The following is a 15,730-nucleotide window of genomic DNA, read 5'->3' on the forward strand; positions in this document are numbered from 1 at the left end:
GAACTATCATCACGTGAACTTCGTCCTCAATACAAACATAAAATTTTCAAGCCATACGCTAGGTTAAGGTTGACATCAGATAACACTTATATGATGTGCATCACAATATTTAATAAGTTACCAGATAGGTTTAAAGACCAGAATCTCAGCAGATTTCGAAAAATGACTAAGCAATGGCTGATAAATAAATGTTATTATAGTTTAAATGATTTTTTTAATGACAATAATACTGATGATTTAGAATAAGGACTTAATATGTGTATAATGATAATTTTAATTTTTAGTTGAATAATTTAGTAGATATGTGGAACTAATGTGTGTATACCAGCGTGGTAGGGTTTGGAGGATAACATTATGAGCTATTAGACCTGCAACCATTGTAACCTAAACTCAACACACAATAAAATATTTCATTTCATTTCATTTCATTTCATTTTCGCAAGCTTTTGAGCCTTCACTTATTAATAAAGTAAGTACACGTATGTCGTATGTGCGGTCATATATAATTTCTGGCTGCTATATGTTTTTATTTTACCGAATGCGCATTTCGAAATATAAGAAATAGAATTCTTCTTATAATATGTACTGTATGTATACCCGAGAAGAGGTTCTCGTGCGCGACGACAACGCCACGTGACAGGTGACCATTATGGACAATATTATCACCGCTGTCAAGCGAGAAGTAAGTAAACATTGTGAAAAAATTAATGAAATCTTGTGTTATTTTCTATATTAGACAATTTTGGACGTTGGTGGTTATAACATGATCGCTAATAACATTAAAATTGATGTTTTCAGTGAGAAATTAACAAACTGTTGACTAAAACGGGGTTTCGTGACATCACTCACGAAATCATTTTCCAACCTGAGACGATGAATAAAGGCAAGAAATTGGTGGTAGCTAGCTAGTTCTAGAGATTCAAGACATTATTCCACCATTTGTACTTATGTGCAAAGTATAATTAAATCATTGGCTTATGAAATTGTTGATCAGTTCACTGCTATGCTATGTCATTTTCATAGGCTTATATATAAATATCATTTACAGGGTACAGGGTTTATTGTAAAATAAAAACAAACTAGCTACAATAATAAATTTTAATTATAATATACATAACAAAAACTTGTTTCATTTACTTGAAAATATTGGAGGTTTACTAGATATCACATTAATGCGATGAAATAAGTTCTCAGGAATTTTATTTAAAATGTGATAAGCTTTCAGTGGATGAACTGCTTCTGCTTCTATTGTTCTCGTGCTCCTTCGTCCCATTGAAACCTCGATATTTAAGCATTTTCGTCAATCCGTTTCGATTTGTAAACAGGAGCACAGATGAGGAAACAAATAAAATGATTTTCGAACATAACTGGGATTGGCTTCCACGTCGGCTTTTCTACCTCCAATAAAATTTGCACTATAAATTCACCGTAAATTCAATTCAATACTTGTATCAAATGATTACGCATTTTAAGTAAAACTTCAGAGGTTAGATGACACTTTTCTTCTTACGGCAATTATCCACTTAAACGGTGGTTTCGTTTCCACCACGGTCTTGGAAATTGCTAGAATATATTAGTCGCTATTTTTCTTGGAGTTATTACAATTCTCCGTAACAAATTTTACTAGGCCCATATTAAATTTATCTCAAAAACGATATGAAAATGTTTATTGCAATATGGATTTGACAGCGTAAGTCAGCGATAAAGATGTCAATTTTGGCCGTAGTGAGCGCTGTGCGCGTTTTAGCTACCCCCTCCACCCGCTTTGCACCCTGCTAATACTAGGTATTATATTTAATATGAAATTACAATTTATGAAATAATGACATACTAAATATTTTTACTAAGTGCATGATGTATATTTTTTTATTTAAATGACAATTCATGTTAACATTTCATTGGTATACTCTTGGGTAGACATGTTCGTTTTTCGTCACGTTCCTAAATTTGTCCAATTCTGCTTTCATCAGCCACTAGTATGAAGACGATACCATATTAACGTTTTAAAAATTAAGGTCAGTACGGGCAAGACCGGCATACTTTATTTGAAATAAAGTTTGAGTAAATAAAACTAGTCTATTAAAGTAGTCCGGAGTGATCCGCATGGTCCAATGGGCTAGCAAATTTTATAATCTACACAGCTTTGGTAGGAGGTAGGGCATAGCGAATGATATTCCGCTTTGTGTGGTAGGGCACAGCTAGGGTTTGCAATCCGGATATTCGAATATCCGCCAATATTTTTATCCGAAAATATTCGAATAATCCAAGTGAAATTATCCGGATAAACGGATAATTTCTATAAACATTATTTTTTATTTATAAGTAATATATTTAATAGATAGACGTCACTGAAACCAACTTCGATCAATTCTTAATGCGGATAATGTTATTGCTAACAAGTTAACACCTATTTATCTTAAAAATCAAACTAATACCTATTTACAAAACAAAGAAACCATTCGTGGACAAAGAAGTAAGCAGAATGCCTCACCCCACGCACTCAGTTCTTATCAAATATTCGATTAATTGGAATAATTGGATGATTAAAAAAAACAGAAAAACGTTCAAGTATTATTTTTTAATATGAAAACTTAATAAGGGAGATTTATACCTAGATTTCCTAGTTCCTTGTTTTTTTGAAATTGAAATTTAGCGCCTCACTCCGAATTTAGCTGTTATCAGTTCCATGGCAATTTAGTACGCCAGAATTCCCCCCACTTCACTAAGAAATATACGGCATTTTCCTTTTAAGTCCTCAGTTACATGCATACACTAAAATAGGTCTAATTACTACTTATACTTTGAAATCTTAGTCGATCTACTGATCAGCTTGGAAACTAAAACCCCCGGGACTATTTCTTATTAGAGTTATTAAGATTGAAGAAGATGGTGATTAAATGAATGTCTCCCTAATACTACCATTTTAATGTTTTTGGGTGATTCTCTGTAAGGATGTTCAACAAACAGTCCCCTGGCAATGATTTTTTGAAATATTTATTAATGAAATCCTAAATAGTTAGTATAATTTAATAAAACCCATTTGCCTTAATTAAATTATACAAACTATTTCTGATTTTATAAATAAATATTTTAAAAAATCATTGCCAGGGGACTGTTTGTTGAACATCCTTACAGAGAATCACCCTTTTACCATAAATAATTTAAACTTTATTTTCGGAAAACTGGTCGAGTGGCTTTTGTATGCGGCACTGGTGGAATGTTCCAGCGGTAGAAAATGTCTAGTCCTTTGATCCTCAAAGGCATCCCAAGCCTTTACTTCCACGGAAAAGGGATACACAGGAACGAGGCATATAGTAAAACTAGGAGTAAACCTTGATCGATCGGGCACAGACTGGGGCGTATGGTGTGTGATATGATATACGTGCGGCTAAAAGTCAATGATCAGGTTCGTCTATTCGTCATAATGTGCATGTGTGAACCTCGACTTTGCGAATGCTTTTATATGATTCGGTCAAATTGTGTTCGAATTTATGGGAAATTAAAAAAAAACCAGCTAAACTTTAATGCAGTATGGTACCTTAGGATAAGGTGCTTTGCGCACACTAGCGTCCCCTACCGTCCCCCTGACGCAACACCCCCTTTCAGCACAAAATAGGTCCCGGTTTACGGTTTTTCTTCATTTTTGAGAAAAGTATTAGAGTTATGAAAAAAGTGTCTATGAAAGAATTCATTCTTATTAAATTTTAAACAAAAAAATTATATGCTTTTTTTTTTTGTAGCGCTTAACATATTCGTGCATTAGCTTGTTGAAGTACTTAATGAAATAGTAATGTTTATTAGTGGTTTAATTTCTGAATTTTGTCAAGTTTATCAAGCTACTAGTTTTTGCCCTTCTGAAGTACATTTTTACCAAGTTTCAAGGCTGTAGCTTGAAATAAAACTTATTCCCCATACAAACTTCAACCAGCCTCATTTTAACTCTCTTAAAGGATAAAAGATCCAAAAACGCTGAAATTAGTTTCTATCCATTTTAATATTACCTTTATAGTCTTTATATGAAGTTTCAAGCTCATATTCTTAAAATAAAGGTAGATCCTCATACGAATTTTGGACACCCGTTTCACCCCCTTAGGGGATGAATTTTGAAAAATCCTTCCTTAGCGGATTCGTAGACCTTATAAGTAACCTACGTGCCAAATTTCGTGAACAGCGATTCGATATTTATATTCGCATGTCGATGAATAGTTTCATTAATTGAGCAAAATCAAGCCTCCTTAATAAAAAAAAGCGTGTGAAACGCGTATACTGGCTGGCGTAAGGCTGGCTGTATTTTTAGGATGTGTAATTATTTATTAAGGATAAAATAAAACTGACAGCATTTCGTCGTGTACTATCCATACCTAGTCTAACCATAAGTTCTGTTACAAATGAAAATAAACATATTTTTAAAATAATGTAATTTATTTACCACAAGTAAATGTTCATTTGTAGGTAAGTTAATAAGGTTTCTAAACAATATATTTTTTATTCAAAATGCCCGCCTTTAGCTATAATACATGCCCTCAAACGATCCGGCCACTCGTCTATAGATTTACGCACAGTCTCCATTGGAAAATTTGCCACTAACTGCTACCTTCAAAGATTTTTTTAGAGAATCGATATTGGTATGGCGTTTAGAGCAGACCATGTCCTCTAACACTGACCACAATTTATAGTCCAGGGGATTTAAGTCGGGACTAGAAGAGGGCCAATCATCTGCCTTGATGAAGTCCGGAACATTCCTTTGCAGCCAAATCTGGGTGGTGCGACTGGTGCGAGCTTTATGACCCGGGGCTGAGTCCTGTTGAAAGGTCGAGTGCACATTTTTAAACATTGTATCGTTGAGTGGTTTAACTACTGTTTCTAAAACCGTATCCTGATACCCTTTAGCTGAAATTTTTACTCCTTTTTCGCAAAAATGGATCTCAGAGACGCCTTGATACGACACACCCCACCAAACCATGACGTAAGCTGGATGATGACCTCGCTGAACCCTTCCAACTATCTCTTTAGCTTCTCGAGAGTTGTGTGCGTATACTTGAGACTATACGCCATACCAATATCGATTCTCTAAAAAAATCTTTGAAGGTAGCAGTGGCAAATTTTCCAATGGAGACAGTGCTGCCGGATCGTTTGAGGGCATGTATTACAGCTAAAGGCGGGCATTTTGAATAAAAAATATATTGTTTAGAAACCTTATTAACTTACCTACAACCTACAAAAAAACATTTACTTGTTGTAAATAAATTACATTATTTTAAAAATATGTTTATTTTCATTTGTAACAGAACTTATGGCTAGACTAGGTAGATTCGACCTCAGAAATCCCTCCTTTCTCTAACCAATTCATTATTTTTTCTGTGTTTGCAATCTCAGACATCCCCGCGTTCCGGCGTTCTATGTCTCGGTGGGAAAAGAACGCAAGAACGCGGCGTTCCGCTTTGACCGCCGCGGTCAGACTGCCCGCTGTATGCGTTGTTGCTACAGACTCGGTACATTCTAAAGAACGCAAGAACTCTGAACGCGGAACGCAGAACTCCAGAACGCTCTCTGTCTGCGCACGCTCTAAGGGTTAAATAAAGCACGTAAAATAAGCACAATGGTTGTCGACGCGCGGAAAAAGCCCAATACAACCAAAACTAAATAAAACATGGCAATGCATTAGTATATTTTTAGATATAGTTCCAGTGAGGCTAGTTATACTCTAAATTAAGTTAGACTATTATTATTGCAAAGGTCGGGTCGTCTCTTGTATGCCCCTTATGACCTCTGAAATAATTGAAATGTCAACGAAGACAGAATGCGATACATTCCACTTTTCTGTCCATTATTACGTTGATAGTATGTAAATAAGTACTAATTAGGTGTATGAAAAGGCGAATTTGCGCCTTGTCAAGATTACTTATTTTAAGTCAAATGTAGGTATGTAGCTATGGCATAAGCCGTAGTCAAATTGTGCTCGACTTAAATAAGTCGTTCAATTGTTCGCACCCCTTCTATTTCGTTCATACTTTTATATTTTCAAGGTCGATTGTGGCACAATTCAACGAGCGTCGAGTAGGGTCCATGATAGTCCCAAATAGTAAATCTAAGCAGTCTAGTGTACATGGTAAATCTAAGCATATTTCATTTAAATTTCTAGCGGCATTTGTAGAACAAATTTGAAAAATAACCATAAAATGTCGTATCCAATTAGGAAGCAAATGTAATTGTTTTATTTAACATTCTTTGATCGCCTGAACGACTGGGTCATGCTTTCTATAGCTGATGAAATAAATTTAAGAATTTTGTTCGTGCATAGTTCACACTAGTGGCCACCATTAACTCTTTCCAGGCACGCCACGCGTTAATAGAATTTAACTTTGATGTTTTAAGGTTTTAAGGTTAATGTTAAATTACTCTTTCGCGAACAGTGAATTGTCTTCGAATCGATCTACTAATCAAGGTTTATTATAATAGGTTTGTTGAGTTGAGAACATGCAGCCTTAAACGACCTTATAAATAGGGCCCTCGGTACCGCCGCTATACCGGCAACTCTAGAACCAGTGCGACTGTCATCGGCGGACGGTAAGCGACCTGATGGGTACACGCTAATGCCATGGTTTTCGGGGCGGTCGGTGGCATGGGACGTCACATGTGTAGACACGCTGGCACCGTCCTACGTAGAGCGCTCGTCCAAAAAGCCAGGTGCGGCCGCAGAAGATGCTCAAACCGCCAAATGTCGCAAGTACGCGTTTCTGAAAAGCAACTATGAGTTTGTGGCATTGGCGGTTGAAACCTTTGGACCTTGGTCGTCAGACACCATAAAAATTGTAAAAGAACTCTCCCAGAAACTTATTTGTTCGTCTGGCGACCTCCGGGCAGGAGTGATCTTTGCCCAAAGGTTAAGTTTAGCCCTACAGAGAGGCAATGCGGCTATTGTCCTGGTAACAATGCCTCGCGCAAAGTTATTAGGCCTATATGAGTAGAGTATAGGATTTTTCTTTTTTTAGTTGCTTTATGTAGTTTTGTGTTAATTTGTAAGTGTGTAATTGGTGTATTTTTGAAATTATATAAGTTTGTTAACCTTGAAATTGGTAATAGGGAGAGTATTAAGTAATTTCGCGAAGATTCTATACCGTTTTTTCCAAAGCTTACTAATTTTTTTTAGCTCAAGAATACATCCTTAATTTTACGGAATTAAAAAAACACCGTGTATGATATACTACTATTCATATATTATACAACTTAAACGTTCTAAGCAAAGACATTGGTGGAATGCTCCTCTATTCAAAGTAAAAGAAACTTACCAGTAGCTTTTCAATAATCCCAGTTTCTCTGATAGGCGGGTGGTTAACAGAGTCATATTGCTGGGACGATGTGTTATTGGAACTGGAGGAGTACACCCCCACCGAGTCGCCCATCGGGCACCCGTCTATGTTGTAGTTGGCGAGAGTGAAGCGGTTGCCGCCACCCCCGCCAGTCTTTCCCACGTTGTTATAATTGTCTCTTGGAGAACTTGGATAATCGCTGCTAAATGTACCTGTTGGCCAATGCAAGGGAGACATTATGTCACACTGTCTGGTCATTAGATTCATTAGATGAGGGTAGTCTAGCAGTGTGCTGCTTTACTAATTTTGTTCTTGAGGCCCATATCCTGTACCGGGCTGACTAATGTTTTCTGAGACAAATTACCTACTGTTCATACAGTGATGATTCCATCAAGTATTTCGTAAATGTTGTATTTTTTTTTATATCTAAAAATAATAAAAGTCCACATAGCAAAAGGCCAAGACAATACCAGAAAGTGATCATATTTAATTAAGACATACAGTTCATAAGATACATCCATTTCTGGCCTTTTTCTATGCGAAAAAAGAATTCTAAATTCTTCCTATTTTTTGAAGTCACTGAACAAATGATTTTTCGTTCATTTTGCAGTGGAAACCTGGTATATACTTGCATTTAAAGATAATATGAAATAATTTATGACAGTCACTTAACTTAATCGGTCTCAATTTCTATGTACTTCCAACAAGTGGCAAAATACTCATTGAGAACATCTAACAAATCAAATCATAACTACATGGCGTTTTTAGCATAGATTTCCTAAGTGACCGGCCACACCAGAGCGTCGCGTGTCTCGGGGTTAATTTACTTAAAGAATTCTGTAAGTTTTGAGTATGAACTTCACTTATTTGACTGACTATAACTGTGAGTCTAGTGAAAAAGGGTATAACTATACTAACTAGGGTATACCCTTTTTCACAAGACCCACAGTATTAATATCCTACTAAATCATGAGTGTTGCTTAACTTCAAACTTGGGTGAATCCATTCTGCTTTAAGGTTGAATATATAAAAAATGTAATATGATCTGAAAGATAATCAACCTCATAGCAGAATGGATTTACCCAAGTTTGAAGTTAAGCGACACATAATAAGTATGACTATACTAAATCAACTATGTATTTGGAACCAAACTTTTTTAAAGTGATTATACTGCTATTAACATTACCAAGTTACTTTGCACTGTAGTCTTTGGACGGTGGATTATATATTAAAATAAATACATTTTTGTCTTAGCAGCCAAAAAATCTGATTATGTCTATTTTTAACAATGTCAGAAAATTCTTATTGGAATACCACTAGTTATTGTGATAACATGAAGTTGCACTGGATTTGGTATACTTTACTAGCTCCACCATAGCCCCAAACTAAGGAAAGAATTATGTATTAAGTCTGTTGAGAAAGAGAGGGGTCACAGAATGTATAAAGCTCCATACATTGACTCTTCCTTTTCTGAACGGACTCTACCAGGCAACAATTCACATGGGTAAAATAATTATCAATTTCTTTCTAATTTTAAGTTTATATTATAAAACCGGCCAATTGCGAGTTGTACTCGCGTTGCAAGGGTTCCGTAGTAGGAACTTAAGTCATTTTTGCGAATAATCGATATTTTGAACAAAACGAAACAGAAATGAGTTTATATATTCTGTCAAACAAGTCTGTCAGTAAATAAGAATTAAGAACTAAGAAAACTATAGGTATCCTTTTCTCTAGCACCCTAAAGAAAAGGATGCATATAGTTTTCTTTGTTCTTATTTACTGACAGACTTGGTTGACACTGATGTAATATTTAAACGTGCTCACACAATCTCAAGAGATTTGGTAACTCCTTGCAACGGCAGTGAGCGAAATTCGTAATTTGAGTTTTTTTCTTTTAAGTCCGACTTACGCTTTACTGTAGATTTCTAATAGGTTTTCCTGTGATCTTTAGATTGAAAACTATCTCGTGTATTTTTTTGAAAATTTTACCCTTATTAGTTTTGGAGATAAGGAGGGGGGGGGGTGGACATTTTTTTCCCTAGTATACAATATAGTTCTAGAAACTTTGATTTTTAGTTTTCACTTTTACCCCCCCAAAAGTGGCCCCTTTAATTAAATTTTCTTAATTTAAATTACATGTCCGGCTTTGGGTCACAGGTTTACATGTGTGCCAATTTCAAGTTAATCGGTTCGGCAGTTTGTCTGTGACAGACGGACAGACAGACACACGAGTGACCCTATAAGGGTTCCGTTTTTCCTTTTTTAGGTACGGAACCCTAAAAAAGGTGTGTAACGCAAGAGAAATATAAACAGATCAGTAGCCCATTTCTCAAAACTGAAAGTTACAAGCGGAAGTAAAGACTTCCGCTGTTGAAAAAAGTTTCAACTTGTCATATAAGCCATTATTAGACATTACTACCACTTGTAAATTGTAACTTGTAGCTTCGAGAAATGGGCCACAGATGTAGAACTGGTCATATTAAATTGTTTGATCATCAAAGATAACTCAAGTAAAGATGTAAGATGCAGAAGATATGATGATTAACTATACAGACTCATTCAAAATCAACACAAACAACAGCAGAATACTGTACTTGTAACTGTATCTAAACTGCCTTATGTGACACAATTAGAGTAGATACCTATCAGAGGACTAACCTCAAAACATAAGAGCAAAATATGTAATTAATAGGTAGTACATTGTCTTAAAATAAAAGATAAATGAATTACCAGTGTGTGGGATACCCACATTTGCAAAAAAAAACTACCCATATTAACCACATGGAATTTCAAATAAATAGGTATCAAATTACAGCAATAAATGAAAAAAGGAATCTATTCCACATTCCACAGCCCTCAGACGGGAACTGGTAGGTATAACTTCATGTAAATTTAAGAATTTTATTTACCAACTTTTTTTACATACCATACGCTAATTGTGTAATGAAAGGGCCTGGCCGGACTGCCATGGTAAAATCGCCCCTGGCTAAATATGAAATATTGATATGCAGGATTATTCGTATTGTTACTACATGTACTACTACTGAATATTATGCCTCAAACTATTTCCGTTTATGAAAAAAATTAAAAAAAAGAAATTTTGTTTTTTATTTTTTTCTTTAAAACCGCGTATCCGATTAACTTGTTCTTTGGATATTTTATAGATATATTAGGGATACATCAATTAAAAAAAAATGAACTTCCTGACTTTTTGTTAAGTACATTTTTTTTTAAATTTATGTTTTAAATTTTTTTTTTTTACCACATACGAGTTAGCGACACCTACTATATTTTCATATAATAATCGCGATTTTATACTCTATTACATATATTTTTATCAAAAATATTAGTTTGGATCAACAATGTCAAAATAAGTTATTTAAATGTATTATTACCCTTTAGTACTTAGTACGTTGCTCCTGGAAAGTGATGTATGAAAATTTTGGCATAATTAATGGAAGATTTTTTTAAATTGGAATATGTACATTATAGGCCGAAGTTATTTTTCATCAACCCTCCCTACCCCTCCCCCCTCTGCGTCACCCCTTTACCCTCCCTTAAAGAGCCCAAAATGCGGTTTTTCTAAATTATTGACAAAACCGTTAAAGATACAGAAAAAACGTGTAGCAATGAAATAATACTTAATAAATTTACTACAAATCTCTCATTAACACTTTAGTGCTAGCACTTATAGTTTTCGCGTGATCCGTCACGAAAGTTGGTCCTTGCTGCAATTTTCTTTAAAGAATATTAAAGTGTTCTCCCAAAATGCTTACGAAATCGTCGAAATTTGTTTGATACGACTAAAATATTGTAAACTCATGACTATATTAAATTAAGGGGATAAATCACTACCATGGATGGGACTTGAACTCACGGCTTCTGGATAGAAACTCGAGGGCTCTGCCAACTGAGCCACCAAAAGCTCATCTCTAGTTAGCGAATCTTTCAGCTTTCTACCATATGAATCAATGGTACCCCTAGCGTTATTTATCTATCATATCTATCAATCTAGAGGCCGTGAGTTCAAGTCCCGCCCATGGTAGTGATTTTTTCCCCTGAAATTAATTCTTGAGTTTATAATATTTTAGTAGGTACTATCAAACCGATGATTTCGTAAGCATTTAAGGAGAAAACTTTTCATTCATTAAAGAAAATTGAAGAAAGGAGCAACTTTCGTGACGGATTGCGCGAAAATTATAAGTGCTAGCACTAAAGTGTTTATGAGAGACTTGTAGTAAATTTATTAAGGATTACTTCGTTCCTATACGCTTTTTCTGTATCTTAATCGGTTTTGTCAGAAATCGAGAAAAATCGCATTTTCGGCTCTTTAAGGGGGGGGTATATGGGTGACGCAGAGGGGGGAGGGGTAGGGAGGGTTGATGAAAAATAATTTCGGCCTATGTACATATTCCAATTTAAAAAAAATCTTCCATTAATTATGCCAAAATTTTCATACATCACTTTCCAGGAGCAACAGCAAAGTACTAAGTACTAAAGGGTAATAATATATAAATAACTTATTTTGACATTGTTGATCCAAACTAATATTTTTGATAAAAATATATGTAATAGAGTATAAAATCGCGATTATTATATGAAAATATAGTAGGTGTCGCTAACTCGTATGTGGTAAAAAAAAAATTTAAAACATAAATTTAAAAAAAAAATGTACTTAACAAAAAGTCAGGAAGTTCATTTTTTTTTAATTGATGTATCCCTAATATATCTATAAAATATCCAAAGAACAAGTTAATCGGATACGCGGTTTTAAAGAAAAAAATAAAAAACAAAATTTTATTTTTTTTATTTTTTTCATAAACGGAAATAGTTTGAGGCATAATATTCAGTAGTAGTACATGTAGTAACAATACGAATAATCCTGCATATCAATATTTCATATTTAGCCAGGGGCGATTTTACCATGGCAGTCCGGCCAGGCCCTTTGAGTGTGTTTAAGTAAAATGGTCAACTTACCATTTCGATAGGCCTGTTTGGCCTGCATATTAGAATGCTGGAGATCAAGAATATCCTGCAGGGGTGATGAGTGTGAATCTGGCGGCTGGAACATCTTCCACTGAGGATTGCTTGACATTATTCCTTGTTTACTGCAGTATCTTCTGTGTATATTTCTCGAAAAACGCTGTATTTACGAATATATCACAGAATAATGTAATTTAAAAAGTGGTTACAATTTATTGAAAACAAATCACATTTTCTTTAGTCTTTGTGTTCATTGGAACACCAACATGTCTCTTTCACAAGTGTCACAATTTCTTCACCAAAACCACTAATATTGAAAAATAAATCTACTTATGATTATGATATACTAGATCCTCAGATGTCTTCAATGCTTGCTGAATCGGAGCTCTGTGGTACATCGGCTTGTTGAAGGTAATCGTATATTCTGTTTCTATCTATAGGCTATACCGTTTGCCCGAAACCGACACTCACAAGCTGCAATAGACATTCGTATTAGTAAAAATATAACCACGTATCTCCATTAGTTGAATCAATATCAAATTTGGATAATTTGTACATAATCGCAACAAAGCGGAGACTAGAAATTCAGTTTTACATTTTATTATTGCTATCTAGGTAGGTATCGGCCGCACGATCAAACCGAGATCTGCACAAATTATATCGCCGTCGGCCGATGCCAAACCCGTATCAATAAACTTTATTTAAGGCAGGTCGATTACAAATACACACTAGTTACGATTTTTGGAAATGTTAATCTAAGATGGAGATATATACAAGACGACGAAATTATTAAATCTCACCACGACACAGCATAGCACTGACGACATACCGCCATATTGAATGTCAACATTCACGACTTCACTCCGGCCATACAAACTATATAAAAGTGGTATATTAAAAATCATCCATAAGAAATATTTTAGTTGTAAAAAATTATAAATAAAATAAGAGGATTTTTAAATTTTGTCCTTATTTTTTTGTCTGAAGTTGATTTCTATCAATCAGAGAGATTTAATTTTCACGAGATTTATGGCTGAACTAAAGATTAAAGTTAGCGGCCAATATTTTATTTTGCAATAACAAGAATTTAAGTTTTTATATTGAGAGGAGTAAAATAATTTTCTTAATTATTGAAGTGCAAAATGGTAAGTTTTGATAAGTGTAATTATGTTTTATAGAAAATGTTTTGAAAATATATCTTTACAACAATAAAGAAAAAAATATTTGGAAACTATAAATAGCCAGGTATGAAAGTAATATTAAAAAAATGGGATTTAAAGTTTAGTTTACATTTTACACATAATTAATGGATAAAATAAGCTTTGTTAAAATTGCGCTTAAATATAGAGTTGGCAATAGTTCATTTGTTTTTGTACACTGGCAACAATGCCGAGTTATCTGTCATCGAGCGTTTTGTTTTTACAACAAGATAAAACAGAATTACTGGTCCTTATTATAATTTAACAGTTGCTTTGTTATTTCACATGTAAACAATGAACACTGAAATCATGCCCAAGTTAATTTTAGCTAGTTAAAGCAAGAACAGATTATGAATCCACAATAGGTAGCAAAAAACGCATTACATTAGTAACTTTGTTCGTTGTGTTGAATCTGAACGTTTATAGCGCCAAGCGTGGCGCCAAGTTTAAAAGATGTTAATTGAGAACATTCATGTAAAAATTACGCTTAAATCTCAGATTTAATAGTGGCTCTGGGAGCTGTAGACCTTCGCGAAATGCTTAGAGAACGCAAAACTGAAAGCTAATTAGTGATTATCGCAGTCAAGTCATGACCTCATGACAGCAACAGTTTCAAGCGACATATACTCGTACGCTATAGGCACTCAACTCAAGCCCTTAACGGCAATTTCTGCATTTACTTAACATATAAAAACCGTGGGGCTATCATGCTTGCACTTTTATCACTTATCAATGTGGATAACACATATGTCAATCTCACACTGACTAACTTGCCACAACGTGACGGATGCTTTATCCGCGTAAATAAGTGATAAAATGGCAAGCATCATATCCTGACCTTGGTTTTCTTATCAACTTTTGTTTTGTAATCGTGTCGACGCTAGCCCGCAAAGTGGGCTTTTCGCTTCTAAGCGTCACAAGAAAATCCTAACCTAACTTAGCTGGGCCCCCCTTTTTTCACTCTTGTTCGTCGCAAGAAAACCTTAAACTAACTTATTTTCAATAGGTATTACGTTGGTATTTCGTGGGGGATACCACCCCCCCCCCCCCGAGCCTCCCGGGTGGGTGTTTCGCCGCAAGAAAACCCTAACTTCTTTTCAATACGTACAACGTTGGTATTTCTTTCTTCGCCCCTCGTCGTCCATTTTGGTTTATTTATCAATTGTGTCGACGCTAGCCCGCGAAGTGGGCTGCCTATTTTCGCTTTTCAGGGTCACAAGAAAACCCTAACCTTACTTAGTTTGGATACTTAATCGGTATTTCTATTTTGCGGGGCGCTGCGCCCCCCGAGCCCCCCGTTATTTTCGATCTTAAACTTCGCAAGAAAACCCTAACCTAACTTATTTTCAATACGTACTACGTGGTATTTATTTTTGGCGGGGAGCTTCGCCCCCCGAGCCCTCCTTGTGGGTGCTTCGCCCTCGTCGTCCATTTTGGTTTTGTTATCAATTTTCGATTTCTAAGGGTGTCGACGCTAGCCCGCGAACTGGGCTGCCTATTTTCGCTTTTCAGGGTCACAAGAAAACCCTAACCTTACTTAGTTTGGATACTTAATCGCTATTACTATTTTGCGGGGGCTGCGCCCCCCGAGCCCCCCCTTATTTTCCCTCTTAAGGGTCGCAAGAAAACTTTAACCTTACTTAGTTTGGATACTTAATTGATCTTTCGTTTTTGCGGGGGCTGCGCCCCCCGAGCCCCCCCCCCTTATCTTTGCTCTTAAGCGTCGTAAAAAAGACCCTAACCTAACTTATTTTCAATACGTACTACGTTGGTATTTCTTTTTAGCGGGGGGCTTCGCCCCCCGAGCCCCCCTTGTGGATGCTCCGCCCCTCGTGGTCCATTTTGTTTTTCTTATCAATTTTGGATTTGTAAGCGTGTCGACGCTAGCCCGCGAAGTGATTTGCCTATTTTCGCTTTTCAGGGTCACAAGAACACCCTAACCTTACTTAGTTTGGATACTTAATCGGTATTTCTATTTTGCGAGGGGCTGCGCCCCTCCGAGCCCCCCGTTATTTTCGATCTTAAACTTCGCAAGAAAACCCTAACCTAACTTATTTTCAATACGTACTACGTGGTATTTATTTTTGGCGGGGGGCTTCACCCCCCGAGCCCCCCTTGTGGGTGCTTCGCCCTCGTCGTCCATTTTGGTTTTGTTATCAATTTTCCATTTCTAAAGGTGTCGACGCTAGCCCGCGAACTGGGCTGCCTATTTTCGCTATTCAGGGTCACAAGAAAACC

The 15,730-nt window shown here is 35.8% G+C and overlaps 1 protein-coding gene across 1 annotated transcript in view; it reads right to left on the reverse strand.

Annotated features, from left to right (window-relative positions):
• LOC125240743 (cold shock domain-containing protein E1) overlaps window positions 1–13,161 on the reverse strand; it is a 76,509-nt gene extending 63,348 nt beyond the window's left edge. The window contains exons 1-3 of the mRNA XM_048148791.1: window positions 13,094–13,161; window positions 12,288–12,767; window positions 7,290–7,522 (exon numbers count right to left, since the gene is read on the reverse strand). Of these exons, the coding sequence (XP_048004748.1) occupies window positions 7,290–7,522; window positions 12,288–12,405 (351 nt within the window). The 5' untranslated portion in view covers window positions 12,406–12,767; window positions 13,094–13,161. The remainder of the gene's footprint in view (window positions 1–7,289; window positions 7,523–12,287; window positions 12,768–13,093) is intronic.
• Between the last annotated feature and the right edge of the window lie 2,569 nt (window positions 13,162–15,730).

Source organism: Leguminivora glycinivorella, chromosome Z (genome assembly GCF_023078275.1).
Source record: "Leguminivora glycinivorella isolate SPB_JAAS2020 chromosome Z, LegGlyc_1.1, whole genome shotgun sequence".
NCBI classification, from domain to species: Eukaryota; Metazoa; Arthropoda; class Insecta; order Lepidoptera; family Tortricidae; genus Leguminivora; species Leguminivora glycinivorella.